This window comes from Choloepus didactylus, chromosome 23, assembly GCF_015220235.1.
Source record: "Choloepus didactylus isolate mChoDid1 chromosome 23, mChoDid1.pri, whole genome shotgun sequence".
NCBI lineage: Eukaryota > Metazoa > Chordata > Mammalia > Pilosa > Megalonychidae > Choloepus > Choloepus didactylus.
The window spans coordinates 29,132,272-29,148,928 of NC_051329.1; the positions used below are offsets into that span (position 1 = coordinate 29,132,272).

Below are 16,657 nucleotides of genomic sequence, written 5' to 3' on the forward strand. Positions count from 1 at the left end.
CTTTGCTTGATCTGCCTTATCTTCAAGATCTCTAAATTGAATTTCCCCAGGGCCTGGTCTGCATTCATTCTGAGGGTTATTCATTCAGGTCCATGGCTTTAAATGCTTTGATCTATATTCTAATGGCTGTGACATACATAGCAGCACCTTGCCCTTTCTTATAAACTTTGGACTAACTGCCAACATACCTCTACTTGGATGTCCAGTAGGCATCTCAGACTTAATGTGTCTAAAACTGAAATCTTGATCTACCATCCCTAAATGCTCTTCCCTTAGTCTTTCTTATTTCAGTAAAGGGCAGATATATCCTTTATGTCTTTTAAGTCAAAAACCTTTTTCTTTCATCCTCCATATCCCAGTACATTAGCATATCTTGTTAGCTTTACCTTTGAAATGTATCTAAATCAAGCCACTCTTTTTTCTTCTTTCTTTTTTGGTCCTGAGGTGCAGATGGTTGAGTTAATCATGCCTTAGTTTATGGTATGCTTACACAGTGGTCTGTGTAAGGCCCACTCATTTTATTAATTTATTCTCTTTTTTCCCTATACCCCACTTTCTTTTCCTCTCCCATAGGCAACCAATCTAATGTGTTTAATGTTTTTTTTTTTTTGGTAGATATTCTAGCAATGTGTTGTTGTTCTGTATGCATGCATTTTTTTATTTATCTAAATGTTATTGTTGTATCTCTTAAAAATTTTTTTTTACTAGCGTAACCAGTTGTTTAAAGACTTCCTAATATTCCATGTTGTGCATCTGCATTTTACTTCTTCACTTTCTTAGTGATGGTCATCCAAATTGCCTCCACTGCCACCACAACTAATGCTGTAAAACAATTTTGCACTTGTCTGCATGAGGAAGAAAATTTATTTGGAATATAGACCCATGAGCAGAATTGTTAAGTCCTAAGACAGATGCAAATGTAAGTTGATAAAGAGTTGGAATGTGCTCCAAAATTGCTGAGCTGGTCCACAATCCACCAGTAGTACATGAGGGTTCTTTTACCTCTCATCTCTGTCAACATTATCTAACCTTCTGAATTTTGCTAGTATAGTAATTGTGAAGTGGTAGTTCATTGTTTTCATTTGCATTTTTCTGATCACTAATGATTTTTTTTATTTAAACATTCTTTTAATTGTGAAATATAACATATATACAGAAAAGTGATAACTTTCAAACTTTATGTTCAACAAAGTTTGATATAACAAGTAGTTACAGAATAAATTTCAAAGTATGGTATGGGTTACAGTTCCACAATTTCTGATATTTCCTTCTAGCTGTTCTAATACACTAGAGACTAAAATAAAAAAATCTATATAATGATTCAGTAGTCAGAATCCTTTGTTAAATTCTATCTTGTCTGTTGCTACTCCTCCCTCTCAGCTAATGATTTTTGAGCATCTTAATATGAGCTTATTATTTGGGGTTTTCTTTACTGGAAATTGTTCATATCCTTTGTCCATTTTTCTGTTAGTATTATTGTCTTACTCATTTTTCAGGAATTTCTCCTAAATTCTGGATCGATTTTGAATATGGTTATAAGGGGAAATTTTAGGTTTGTATATATGTTATTAGAATAAAAATTAAAAAAAAAAAAGCCATAGGACTTTACAACACAGTGAACCCTATTGTAAATGATGGACTATAGTTAATAGTTCAATTATAAAAATATTCTTTCATGATTTGTAACAAATGTACCACACTAATGCAAGGTGTTAAATAATAGAATAGTAAATGGGAACTCTATTTTATTTATGATTTTTCTATAAATCTACGACTTCTCTAATTTAAAAAGGGCAGAAAACCCCTACTACAAAACATTACTGCATTCAGAAAAACAAAAAATCTAGATCTATGCTGCCCATTACGCTACATTACTAGCCATATGTGACTAAAATTTAAATTAAAATTAAACAAATTCAGTTCCTTACATTGTACATGCTTAATAGCCACATGTGACTAGTACTACTGTATTGGACAGAAAAGATTAGAGTATTTCCTTTATCACAGAAAGTTCTGCTGGACAGCCCTGCTCTAGATATTAATTCTTGTTCATTTTACATGCTGCAGATATTTTTTTCCCATTAATTTTGTCCAAGGTGATCTTTGTTGAATAGGAATTCTTAACCTTGATGGAATATAATTCACTTTTTTTCTTCTAGTGGTTTGTGCATTTGAAGTTTTATTTAAGAAGTTCTTTATTCCCTTAGGTCATAAATATATTTTCCTATTTTCTTCTATAATTTTAGGTCCTTTTTCTCCCTAGAGTCTACTCTTAAAAATGTGATGTGAGAAGATGATCCAGTTTTATTTTTCTCTCCCTAATGAACCAGTTTTCCCCAGCACCTTTTCTCTTTTCCCTTTCTATTTGCATTGTATCCAACCTAGTCTTATTACCTGTGCTGCCACCACACTAGTTCAAGTTGCTGTTATGCCTTGTCTGTGCTAACGTTATAGCCCTCTAACTGGCTTCCCTGCTTCCATCTTTGCCTCTTTGTATTTTTTTCTTTTCACTGCAGCTAGAATAATCATGCTCAAGAAGTCAGGTCCTGTCATTTCATGGCTTAAAAATCTTTTGTTGTGTTCTTACATAATTTCATTGAGACCCAGAGCCTGCAAGATGGTAAATGATAAATGAACTGACCCATAGCTTCTCTCTGATCTCCTTTCCACCATTCTCCCTTTCAGCCACTGGGCTTCAGCCACCCCTGGCCTCTTGGTTGTTCATGGAATACAATCAAACACTGGCCTGTATCAGGGTCTTTGGATTTACTTTACCATTCTTCCTATCTAGAATGCTCATTTGGACAGTCATATACCGCATTTCCTTGCTTAAGTCAGGTTTTTACTAAGTGTCACCTCAGAAAGGATTTTCATGACTAGCCTACATTCAATACTACCCTTCTACCTTGCTCACTCTCTCTTTACCCAGCTTTTTTCTCCATGGCCCTTATTACCACCTTACCAGTATTCATTTGTTAATTTGCTTGTTACCATCTCCTGTCATAGGAATATAAGGTCCATGTGAAAGGAAATTTTTTTGTTTTGTTCACAGTTGAATCCTCAACAAATATTTGTTGAATTAAGAAAGAAATCCCTCTGGAGATCTCAGTGGTAGAGTTTTTAAAAAAACATTTTCTTCTGCCTACTTATATTTTCATATTGTCTGGCTTTTTTTTTTTAATTCACTTTTATTGAGATATATTCACATACCGTACAGTCATCCATGGTGTACAATCAGCTGTTCACATTACTGTCATATAGTTTTGCATTCATCACCCCAATCTATTTTTTGAACATTTTACCATACAATCATCCAAAGTGTTCATGGTACCATTATATAGTTGTGCATTCATCACAATTATTTTTTTTTCAATTTTAGAGCATTTTCACTACTCCAGAAAAGAAATAAAAATAAAAAAGAAAACTCAAATCCTCCCATACCCCTAACCACCTCCCTCCATTATTGACTCATAGTATTGGTATAGTACATTTGTTACTGTTGATGAGAGAATGTTAAAATATTGTTAACTGTAGTACATAGTTTGCAATAGGTACATTTTCTGTTATTAACTTCTCATACATTTGCTCTAGTTCATGAAAGAGATTTCTAATATTTTTACTGTTCATCACAGATGTTGTTCACCACAAGATTCACCGTGTTATACATTCCCATGTTTTAACCCCCAGCTTTCCTTCTGGTGACATACATGAAGCTAAACTTCCCCTTTCCACCAGATTCACACACTATTCAGCACTGTTAGTTATGCTCACAATAATGTGCTACCATCACCTCTGTCCATTTCCAAACGCTTAAGTTAAATGTAGTTAAACATTCTGCTCATAACAAGCATCTGCTCAGCATTCTTTAAACTCATTCTATATCCTGGTAACCTATATTTCATGTCTATGAGTTTACATATTATAATTAGTTCCTATCAGTGAGATCAAACAATATTTGTCCTTTTGTGTCTGACTTACTTAACTCAATATAATGTCCTCAGGGTTCATCCATCAACCCGTTTTTTTTAAGAAAATTTGGTTCACGCACCATACATTCCATCCTAAGTAAACAATCATTGGTTTCCTCTATAATCACGTAGTTATGCATTCACCACCACCACGACTATCTATATAAGGACATCTCCACTTCTTCCACAAAGCAGGAGGAAGAGTCAAAGAAGGTAGAGAGACAAAAGAAAAAGAAACAAGAAAGAAAGAAAAAAAATATAACAGCTAGGAAGCAACAGAAGGAAAGATAGCATTTAACTAAAGTAGAATAGAGCCACGCTACATTACCAATGCCAAGAGTCCTGTACCCCTCCCTTATGTCCCCCTCTTATATGCATTTAGCTTTGGTATATTGCCTTTGTTACATTAAAGGAATCATAATACAAGGTTTCTGTTAACTATAGACTCTAGTTTGCATTGATTGTATTTTTTCCCCCAGTACCACCCCATTTTTAACACCTTGCAAGGTTGACATTCATTTGTTCTCTCTGATGTAAAACATATTTATACATTTTATCACAACCATTGACCACTCTAGGTTTCACTAAGTTATACAGTCCCAGTCTTTATCTTCCCTCTTTTGTTCTGGTGTCCAACATGCCACTAACCTTCTTCTTTAAACCATATTCACAGTCATCTGTTCACTGTACTTACATTTTTGTGCTTCCATCACCCCAAATTTTGCTCCAGACCTCTCATTCCTGTCTTTTCCTATCTCTGTAGTGCTCCCTTTAGTATTTACTGTAGAGCAGAAGTCTTGTTCACAAACTCTGTCATTGTCTAGTTTGTCAGAGAATATTTTAAGCTCTCCCTCATATTCGAAGGATAGTTTTGCCAGATATAAAGTTCTTGGTTGGTGGTTTTTCTGTTTCAGTATCTTAAATATATCACACCACTGCCTTCTTGCTTCCATGGTTTCTACTGAGAAATCTGCACATATTCTTATCAAGTTTCCCTTGTATGTGATGGATCGCTTTTCTCTTGCTGATTTCAGGATTCTCTCTTTGTCTTTGATGTTTGATAATCTGATTATTAAGTGTCTTGGCATAGGCCTATTCAGATCTATTCTGTTTGGGGTATGCTGCACTTCTTGGATCTGTAATTTTATGTCTTTCTTAAGAGATGGGAAATTTTCATTGATTATTTCCTCCATTATTGCTTCTCCCCTTTTCCCTTCTCCTTTTGGTACACCCATGACTCATATATTCATGTACTTCATGTTGTCATTCAGTTCCCTGAGCTATTGCTCATACTTTTCCATTCTTTTCCCTATCTGTTCTTTTGTGTGGAGGATTTCAGATGTCTTGTTCTCTGGTTCCTGAGTGTTTTCTTCTGCCTCTTGAAATCTGCTGTTGTATGTCTCCATTGTGTTTTTCATCTCTTGTGTTTTGCCTTTCATTTCCATAGGTTCTGACAGTTTGTTTTCCAAACTTTCGAGTTCTTCCCTGTGTTCGCCCAGTGTTTTCTTTATATCCTTCGTCTCTTTTGCCATATTTTCCCTCAACTTGTTGGATTGACTTAGCATTAGTTGTTTCAATTCCTGTATCTCAGTTGAAGTGTAAGTTTGTTCTTTTGACTGGGCCATTTCTTCGTTTTTCCTAGTGTTATTTAGGCATCTGGTTCCCTTGATTACCCTAGTCAGATTTTCCCAGACCATATCGGGCTCAGGTCTCAGAAGGGGCTATATTCAGTATCAGCTTTCCCTGAGGGTATATCTTAGAAGATTGACAGATTTTCTTGTGAGCCTTCTAGCTGTTAAATGCTTTTCCTAACCTGCCCAGCAGGTGGTACCTGTCAGCCTGTTGCTCCCCACTTGTGTAAAGAGGTGTGGTTCCTTTAATTCTCAGTTTAAGTTGTTTCTGGTTTGATTGTTTTCCCCCAGGCCCTGGGATCTCAGTTCTGAAGGGAGGGCAGGCACTTGAGCTGGGCCTCACTTCCCTCCTCTTAGGGAAGATACAGCCACCCCCTAGGGAGTTATCTTCTGCACTTGAATTACTCTTTTGTCTCTCTGACTCTGTTAACTCCACTCCTGCCTGGGTGAGCTGAGAACTGAAAATGTGTATTCACAAAAAAAATTCTTTATCTCCTATGTGTAGATAGTCTCCTCTGGCTATTTGAGTATTTGGGTTACTTAAGGCTTTCTTGAACTTTGCTGGGGTATAAAATTTTTTCTCCCATTTCTTCAGTGGCCCGAACCTGTAACTTGATCCTGATTGTTCTGGATGTCCTTAAACCCTTGGGGCATAAGAAGATAATTGAAAATGAACTGGAAGGCTTTGGCATTCGCTTGAACAGCAAACCCCCTAACATTGGCTTTAAGAAGAAGGACAAAGGAGGCATTAATCTCACGGCCACTGTAAGTGGGGAAAGTGATGTTGGGCAGGCTGCTAAAGGAACTGGGGTGGGAGTGGTGGATCGAGGTGCAGTGACATCAACATTTAGAAATTATCCTGATATTTTCTGCATTAATTGAGATAACACAATGATCTTGTAATGACTTTAAAGTTGGGCAGGAGTCGATCTCAGACTTACCTTTACAATTTCATTACCTCTTTGGGGATATCTGTTTGGAGTGGTATGGACCAGTCTTATGCTTGAGTAAACTAAATTTTTGCCAGTATCATGTGTTTTCATTCATTCATTCAACATAATTTATAGAGCAACTACCATAGGCTAAATATTGTTTTAGGCTCTAGAGATGTAATGGGGAGCAAAATAGAGAAGAATTCTTGCCCATATATTCTAATGTGGAAAATTAATGAATAAAATCTTGAGTATTAGAAGATGATAAAACAGGGTATAAAGAAAGTGTGGAAAGAGACCAGGGAGTGTTGGTGTGGGGTTGCAGTTTTAAGTATGGTGGTGAGGGAAGACTTTACTGAGGTGACATGAACAAGTGAACCAAATGGATATCTTGGGGAAGAGCATTACATGTAGTGGGAACATCCAGTCGCAAAGGCCCTGAGTAGAGCATGCCTTTGCATTTTTGAGGAATAGCAGAGTGAATAAGTGGGAGAGTAGTAAGAGATGAAGTCATTTGCTTTTTTTAAAAATATAATTTTATTGAGATATATTCATACACTGTACAATCCATCCAAAATATACAATCAGTGGTTCACAGTATCATCATATAGTTGTGCATTCATCACCACGATCATTTTTAGAACATTTGCATTACTCTAGAAAAAGAAATAAAAAGAAACAAGAAAACCCCTAACATCCCATAACCCTTACCACCCCTCCGCCCTTATTAACCACTAGTATTGTGCTCTACCCAATTTTAAGACATAAAATAGAGGTAGGTTAACCAAGACAGTGTAGTATTGTCAGAGATAGATATATAGATTAGTGGAACAGAAAAAAACATACAGAAGTAGATCTACACAAACATGGGCAACAGACTCTTTTTTTTTTTTTTTGCTATCCAGTTATACAATCATTATCAAAGGTCAGGGCTACTGGGTTATAGTTCAATTTCAGGTATTTCCTTCTGGGTATTTTAAAAGTCTAGACACTGAAAAGAAATATCTATATGAGTCAGTAGTCACATCATTTGTTAAATCCTCGTTTCTCAGTTATACCTCCTCCCTCTCATTTGATCATTCTCTAAATCTTCAGGGATATCTGGGCAATGACCATTTTAACTTCTTTTTACTGGAAAGGGGTGTTGACCTTGTGGGGTAGAGGAATGAAACTGGTTGACGTTCTTGGAGAGACTGGTATCTCTGGGTTTCAGGGCTTATCTGACATGGGATCAATCTGGAGGCCTTAACTTTCTGAAAAAATAAACTTACCAAGAAAATCTTTTATAGAGACTTAGATAGATCCCAGAGCATTCCCTAGGGTTTTCAGGAATACTCTTGGTTGGAACTTGGCATACTGTGGTAGTTTGCAGTATCTGGCTAAAGCTTGCATAAGACTAACCTCCAGAATGACCCCTCGACTCTATTTGAAATCTCTTAGCCACCAGAACTGTATTTTATTCCATTTCTTTTCCCCCTTTTGGTCAAGAAGACATTCTTACTTCCACAATGCCAGGGCAAGGCTCATCCCTGGGAGTCATGTCCACATTGCCAGGTAGACTTAACATTCTTGGGAGTCATGTCCCATGTAGAGGGAGGGTAGTGAGTATTTGCAGAGTTGGCTTAGAGAGGCCACATCTGAGCAACAAAAGAGGTTTTCTGGGGGTGACTCTAAGGCATAAATACATGCAGGCCTAGCTTTGCCATTGCAGAGGTAAGTTTTTTTTTAATGCAATTTTATTGACATAATCACATAACATACACTCATTCAAAGTGTACAATCAGATTATTCACAGTATCGTCTCATAGTTGTGCATTCATCACCGCAGTCAAACTTTGAACATTTTCATTAGTCCAGAAAATAAAACAAAAATTAAAATAAAAAAGAACATCTGCCAACAACCTACTTTGCAGACTTGGAAAAGCTAGTTATCAAATTTATTTGGAAAGGGAAGATGCCTCGAATTGCTAAAGACACTCTAAAAAAGAAAAACGAAGTGGGAGGACTTACACTCCCTGACTTTGAAGCTTATTATAAAGCCACAGTTGCCAAAACAGCATGGTACTGGCACAAAGATAGACATAGATCAATGGAATCGAATTGAGAATTCAGAGATAGACCCTCAGATCTATGGCCGACTGATCTTTGATAAGGCCCCCAAAGTCACTGAACTGAGTCATAATGGTCTTTTCAACAAATGGGGCTGGGAGAGTTGGATATCCATATCCAAAAGAATGAAAGAGGACCCCTACCTCACCCCCTACACAAAAATTAACTCAAAATGGACCAAAGATCTCAATATAAAAGAAAGTACCATAAAACTCCTAGAAGATAATGTAGGAAAACATCTTCAAGACCTTGTATTAGGCGGCCACTTCCTAGACTTTACACCCAAAGCACAAGCAACAAAAGAGAAAATAGATAAATGGGAACTCCTCAAGCTTAGAAGTTTCTGCACCTCAAAGGAATTTCCTCAAAAAGGTAAAGAGGCAGCCAACTCAATGGGAAAAAATTTTTGGAAACCATGTATCTGACAAAAGACTGATATCTTGCATATATAAAGAAATCCTACAACTCAATGACAATAGTACAGTACAGGCCCAATTATAAAATGGGCAAAAGATATGAAAAGACAGTTCTCTGAAGAGGAAATACAAATGGCCAAGAAACACATGAAAAAATGTTCAGCTTCACTAGCTATTAGAGAGATGCAAATTAAGACCACAATGAGATACCATCTAACACCGGTTAGAATGGCTGCCATTAAACAAACAGGAAACTACAAATGCTGGAGGGGATGTGGAGAAATTGGAACTCTTATTCATTGTTGGTGGGACTGTATAATGGTTCAGCCACTCTGGAAGTCAGTCTGGCAGTTCCTTAGAAAACTAGAAATAGAGCTACCATTCGATCCAGCGATTGCACTTCTCGGTATATACCCGGAAGATCGGAAAGCAGTGACACGAACAGATATCTGCACGCCAATGTTCATAGCAGCATTATTCACAATTGCCAAGAGATGGAAACAACCCAAATGTCCTTCAAGAGATGAGTGGATAAATAAAATGTGGTATATACACACTATGGAATACTACGCGGCAGTAAGAAGGAACGATCTCGTGAAACACATGACAACATGGATGAACCTTGAAGACATAATGCTGAGCGAAATAAGCCAGGCACAAAAAGAGAAATATTATATGCTACCACTAATGTGAACTTTGAAAAATATAAAACAAATGGTTTATAATGTAGAATGTAGGGGAACTAGCAATAGAGAGCAATTGAGGAAGGGGGAAAAATAATCCAAGAAGAACAGATAAAAAAAAAAAACAAAAAACAAAAACATCTGAAACATCCCATTCCCCTCCTCCCCTCATTGTTCATTTACTTTTTTTAAATACTGTTTAATTGAGATATATTCACACATCCTGCAGTCATCCACAGGGTACAGTTATTCACAGCATCATCATATTTGTGCTTGCATCCCCAGAATCAATTTTTGAACCTTTTCCTTACTCCAAAATAAAAAGAAAAGCAAAAAAGGACACCCAAAACTTTCCATCCCACCCTATTATTCATTCCAATTTTTGTCCCCATTTTTCCACTCATCTGCCATACACTGGATAAAGGGAGTGCAAGCCACAAGGTTTACACAGTCACACTGCGCAAGCTATGTAGTTATACTATCATCTTCAAGAATCAAGGTCACTAGGTTGCAGTTTCACAGCTTCAGGTATTTCCCTCTAGCCATTCCAACACTAAAAAATAAAAAGTGATATCTATATAGTGCATAAGAATGCCCTCCGGAGTGACCTCTTGACTCCATTTGAAATCTCTCTTCCACTGGAACCTTATTTTGTTTCATCTTTCTTCCCCCTTTTGGTCAAGAAGATCTTTTCAATACCTTAGTGTTGGGTCCAGGCTTGAGAGATAAGTTTTACAAGGGCAAGCCTGAAGATTGAGGGTTTGATTTATTAAATTGGGAGACTTAAATGCTTGAAAGAATATCAGGAATTCCCCAGATGGAGAAGTTTAATAGTTCCACATTTTTCCCCAATCCCTAAAGGGGACTTTGCAAATTCTTTTTAATTTTCTGCGCCAAATACTCTGGAATGTATCCAGATATTACATTAACCTGTATAGATTAATAAAATGAAGTCATATGCTTTTACCTTGTAGGAAATGGGTAACAGGCTCTGATCCATGGAGTAAACATGATTTACTTAGGTTTTAATGGCTTCATTCTGCCAGTTGTGTTGAAAATAAGCGGAAATGTGTTAAGTGTAGAAGCAGAGAAACTATTCATGGGGTTATTGCAATAATCCAGGCAAGAAATGATGCTTAGACCAGAGTAGTAACAGTGCAGGTGAGACATTATTGATTCTGGAAAGATTTTGAAAGCAGCCAATAGGAATTAAAGATGGATTGAAAGTGGGTTGTGAGAGAAAGAGAGTCCGAGATAACTACAAGTTTTTTATCCTGATCTAGAAAACTGTACTGTCATTAACGGAAATGACAGGATTTTGGAAAGAATAGGTTTGGAGGGGAGGGGAAGATCAGGATATTAAGTTTGATGTGTCAGTTAGATATCCAAGTGTTACTGTCAAGTAGGCATTTAAGTCTGGAGTTCAGAGGGATGGTCTCAGCTGGAGTTAAATTTGGTGGTCCTCAGCTTTAAACCCATGAGCCTAGGAGGATCACTAAGGAAGTGAGTATAAATAGAAAAGAAAAGAGGTTCAGGGATTGAGCCCTGGTCCTACTAGTAATTAGGGGTTGGGAGATGAGAAGAATCAGCAAGTAAGACTTGGCTGACAAAGAGGAAGAAAGAAAACTGGAAGAAGTTTGGAATGCTGGAAGCCAAGTAAAGAATGTTTCAGATGAGGGTGTGATCATTTCTGTCAAATGCTTCTTCTAGGTCATATAATTGAGAACTGAGAATTTCCCACTAAATTTAACATTCTAGAGGTCCAGATGATTTGACTGGTACAGTTTATTTTTTTATTAACTTTTTATTTGAAATAATTTCAAACATATAGGACAGTTGGAAAAATAGTACAAACCTCATGACTTGCAGGTGTCCTGCCCAAAGATCTTTTCCATTATCCTGTCATAATATTTGATATTTTGGCATTCAAGATTCCTTTCTTTGAGCTTAGAAGGCTTTCTAAGCTTTTTTTTTTTTTTTTAAGATTTTTTTTAATAGAGCTGTTGTAGGTTTACAGAAAAATCATGCAAATGGTACAGAATTCCCATATACTCTCAGCTTTTTAAGTTTTTTAGTGTTTCCTACTAAAACTCTCATCCCATTTAACAGTCTTTAAAAATGAGTTTGAACCTTTGCTAGGATTATCCAGCTATGTGGATAGGTACTTTTGTTGAGTCTTTTGCTCTCTGACCCATTCATTGTCTTCTTGGCCTGACATTTAGTGTCCTCAAAGTGAGCTGGATGCTGAAACTGTGAAGAGCATCTTGGCTGAATACAAAATTCATAATGCTGATGTGACTCTGCGTAGTGATGCCACAGCTGATGACCTCATTGATGTGGTGGAAGGAAACAGGTACTGACTTGAGTGTGCAGCCTGGGCCCTGAGTTTGAGTTTGTAGTCTTATAATGGTAGCAGCATTGGATCTCGAGTATAGCAGACACTGAGTCTAACTCCAGTTGTGCTATTTCAAATAATAGTGGACTCTGGATTCTATAGCTATAAAATGAGGAGTTGGTCTTGATTTCTAACATTCTTTCTTGCTTTGAAATTTGATTATGATAATCAGGTCCCTCATTTCAGTTATTTGCTGTGAACTAGGCTGTCCCCTAAGCTCTGTATCATGTAACTGGTGAAGAGAGTAGGTTTTCACTGTGCTGTCCCAGAATTAATTCATCTGAGAAATACATATATTTCTGAGAAATCCTATAACCTGCCGTACAGAACTCAGAGCAGGTCCAGCCGTGTCTGTTCTCTCCAACCTAAGAGTACATAGCTGAAATCCTATCCCATTATTACTATTATTAATATTTTAATAATTTTAAGCACTTTAAAAATTATTCCTGGCATTTGGATATAACATTTTCTAGTTGCTTTCCTATTCATTTGTTCCTGTTTGTTAGATGGATTTATTTTATCCTCATTTGAAGACAAAAGGCAGTGCTTTGAGTTAGACATTTTACAGGTGAGGCAACAAGGCTGAGAAGTTGTGGTGTGCCTAATTGTTAGTAACCATAACTGCCATATTGATTGAACTCTTGGAATGTGACCTGATTAAATGCTATGTTTAAATTTTTTTTTAAGTCTTTAAAAATTATGAAATATATTGTTAACAAGTATGCCTACATTCCTGAAATTCTTATCACAACTTGAGGAAACTAACTCTGAGAGAGGTGTTAAGTAACTTGTCCAGGAACACCTATATAGAAAGTAGCAGAACTGAGATTAGAAGCAGTCTGTGATGCTAAACTTGTGTTCTTTCTACTGTTGCATGCTCTCAGTAATTAGCTGCATGACTAAGACCAGAGCCTGAGTTTTGTTACTTCTCAATCCATAGTTTACTTTTTGGACTTCCTACCTTATTTTGATAGAAAGCCACCTTTTTGAGCTTTTAGAGAGCCTCTGACTTGGGGTCCTGGTAGAGGGGGTGCTGATAATCAGGCTGACAGTCTTGTTGACAGCTCCAGGCTAATGCTGTTTTTCTTCCTCTTCTGTAGAGTGTATATCCCCTGTATCTATGTGTTAAATAAGATTGATCAAATCTCCATTGAGGAATTGGATATCATCTATAAGGTACCTCACTGCGTCCCCATCTCTGCCCACCACCGCTGGAATTTTGATGATCTGTTGGAAAAGATCTGGGATTATTTGAAACTAGTAAGGATGTAAGTCTCTGTGATTAGGGTAATAATGCTGTAGGATTTAAACCAGACTCTCCTAAAATGATACCCATTGTAGTTCATTAACAAAATCTCTTTCGGGAGTTTTAAAAAAATTAGTTCCTATCATCTGCTTGGCCATATTGAGGGCATTGTCTTCCTTGGGCTGGAGGTTGTCCTGAACTAATTTTCTCAGGGGTGATGGAAGATGAGTTTGCTTTCAAAGCATGAAACATTTCCTAAAAAGAAGACAATCTCTGATCCCTTTATTCTAGTTACACCAAACCCAAAGGCCAGTTACCAGACTACACATCTCCGGTGGTGCTGCCTGACTCCAGGACCACAGTGGAGGACTTCTGCATGAAGATTCACAAAAATCTTATCAAAGAATTTAAATAGTAAGTATATGGGCAAGTGGTGCCTCCTTTTCCCCGTGAGCTTATTCCATTAGCTGGAATTATTAGGATAGCTTTAAAGAAACTAGGTGGCAGGGAGGCTGCTGAAATGCTTGCTTGGTTAGAACTCAGCGGTGTCTTCTTAAAGCCATGTCAATTTGGAGCAGGAAGTGCTCCAGGAACCTCTTCAGGTGGGAGGGTTAAAGTGTAGGGGGCCCCAACTTTCCTTCATTTACCATGTAACTGTTTCTCTTGTGTTACATGTTTTGTATTTATCATTTATCCTACTGTTTGCTACTCTAGTTTTCTAGGCTTCAAGCACAAACCTCTCCCCTTTTATTTCTTTGCTCTAAAAGTAGGATTAGTGATTATTAATGGCTTTTGATATTTATTGATGCATTGTTTCTGAAAGGACTGAGCCAGTTTACATTGCCATCAACAAAATTGGAGGCACTGACTGTACTGTAGGCATTGAGTATGTTTGTTAAAATGTAGTTTTCTAGTTTAAGGTAGCCCGTGGGTACAAAATGCCTTCATTTTGCTACTGATTTCTAAGAAATCAGGAGGACATTTCAATTATGGTGTCTTGATAGAGAGGGAAGATTTTCCTAGCATGGTTGAAGCAGAGAGACCTGGTATTTCTAATTACTTCCTACTCATGGTTTCAGTAGATACATAAAAACGGAGTATTCTGTTAACAGTCTATAACTGACTTTATAGCTGTAAGAAACCATCTCTGATCTGAATTATTCCAGGGTATTTCTCTGTAACAAGCACATATTTTGTCCTTTTCATTCTAAACTAGGCCCCTTACACTGCTTATTTATGCCTTTTCCTCTTACATCTGGCTCTGGGAAAGAGGAAGCACACAATTTCCAAAAGTGTTTGCCACCTTATATGCAGAAGGGTCCACTGTGGTACACTGCTGGGGGAGCCAAAGCGTGTTGCTTGAGGCTTGGAGAGGGGACTTTGGTTATTGGCAGGCCTGTGGCTCCTAAGAGCTGGGATGCTAAATCTGAGCAGACGATAGGACAGAGGCTAGATTATCATTTCCACTGATTGTTCTTTTTTTTCCTTCCATTCTCAGTGCTCTGGTCTGGGGTCTGTCTGTGAAGCACAATCCTCAGAAAGTGGGTAAAGACCATACGTTGGAGGACGAGGATGTCATTCAGATTGTGAAGAAGTGAAACCTTTCCTTTTCCCCAATGGCTGGGCCAACTGCAGCAGCTTTCCCCATGAACAAGCACCCTATGACATGCCCCTTCTTGGCTTTAGCTGCTGCTTGGTCAGGATTTAGGGGAGAGAGATGGAGGTACCTAAACTGGAGCGTCTCTCTTCTTATCTTGGCGTCACTTTATATGTTGAACTGCATAAAGGACCTGGTTCGCCATCCGGCTGCGTGCAGTTCATGTGTCAGTGTGAGAATTTGTTTTGAGATGGACTGAATGAAAGGAGGATATGTACAGTGAGGCAGTTGCAGGATTGGGCATTTGGGAGCTTGCTTTTGTGTATGAAATGAACAAAAATGTGACATGTAACATCTTGATTAGTCAGGGGAAACCCTTCTAACTAAATGTGGCTGTCAGTCTTTTCAGTGATCTTTCCTAAATGATATTTCAGAGAGGAAAGACTTGATTATTCCCTCCAAGATTAGCCCATTTTGGGAATGTGGCTTTTGAATAAAGTACTCTGATAGACAGATTAGGGTTTGAATTTCAGGCCCACAATTTGCTGTGGAACCCTTAACAAACTACTCAGCCTCTCTGAGCCTATTTTCTCAAATACCATGGAGATAGTAATAGCACTTATCTTCTAGGGTGGTGCTTGTTAGTAGTAAGGGAGATAGTACTTGTAAATTGTTTAGCACAGTATCTAGCAAAGAAGCCCTCGAACATTGGCTCTTGTCGCTAGACCCTTTTCCCTTCCTGGGCTCCCTGCCTGCCCTAGTCAGAGCACAGCTCTACATCATTAATACTGGGTTGAATGTTATGCTGAACGATGCTGCCAGTTGGGCTGCTAAGTGTCTCCTTCCCTGTAGCCCAGTCTTTCTGCTTGAGCTCCCATGGCAGTCCTGGCCTCAACCACATAACCTGGGTGAAGTCATGGAGGCAGAACATTGCAAATGAGGCAACCAGTGTGATCAGAACAGAAGGTTTGTGTGTACATGTGTGGAGGTGGGAGATTAGATTAGGAGGAAGGGTGGGGTCAGGACTACTTGAGAAAGATGATTCTGAGGAACAGAGGTGTTGGGCCAGGATAAAGGGAATTTTAAGGGGATGGTCTGATAATGGGAAACTGATTGGCAAAATTCTTGGTATGGTGGGCTGGGCCAGTGACATGGGCAGAGGGAAGGTGTGTGCACATAGGTACAGGGGAGAAATCTAAACCTGGTAACCCAACTGACTTGCTCTTTGGAGGAAGAGAAGTCAAATTATTTCAGTATGGGTCTCAGGGATGACAGAAGAGGGTACTCTCTGAAAGAATTAGGAAGAGGAACTGGTTTGAAGAAAGAAGGAGAGTTTGATTTTAAATGAGGTGAGCTGGAGCTTCTAGCAGGTTGTAAGGTATTGAGATGTGGGATTATTCACATTCTTGGCCTTTGCCCAGTGCTTGTTCCTTCTGCTGCCCTAGTGACGGATTTGTTTCCCTGTGATAGTGTTCCTGGAGTTTGGGATTAGCCCTATCCACAGACCCAGCAGATAAGCCCCTCAGGCCTGGTATCCTGGTCTACTTTCAGGATACAGACTTTGATATCACTAATGCATTCATGATAGAGACTAGATCATGATCTAAAGCCTGCCCCAACTCTGCAGAGAAACACTGGCTTTCTGGGCTGTGGGATTTCCAGCAAGATTTGCTGTCGAGT

General features: G+C 38.2%; 1 protein-coding gene across 4 annotated transcripts in view; it reads left to right on the top strand.

The window, feature by feature from the left end:
* The window catches only part of DRG1 (developmentally regulated GTP binding protein 1), a 172,840-nt gene extending 157,659 nt beyond the window's left edge, over positions 1–15,181 (top strand). For all 4 annotated transcript variants that reach the window (XM_037817169.1, XM_037817170.1, XM_037817171.1 and 1 more), the window contains 5 exons: positions 6,195–6,364; positions 11,962–12,092; positions 13,235–13,402; positions 13,672–13,794; positions 14,879–15,181. In XM_037817169.1, coding sequence (XP_037673097.1) covers positions 6,195–6,364; positions 11,962–12,092; positions 13,235–13,402; positions 13,672–13,794; positions 14,879–14,978 — 692 coding nt within the window. In that variant the 3' untranslated portion in view covers positions 14,979–15,181. The remainder of the gene's footprint in view (positions 1–6,194; positions 6,365–11,961; positions 12,093–13,234; positions 13,403–13,671; positions 13,795–14,878) is intronic.
* The last annotated feature ends 1,476 nt before the right edge of the window (positions 15,182–16,657 follow it).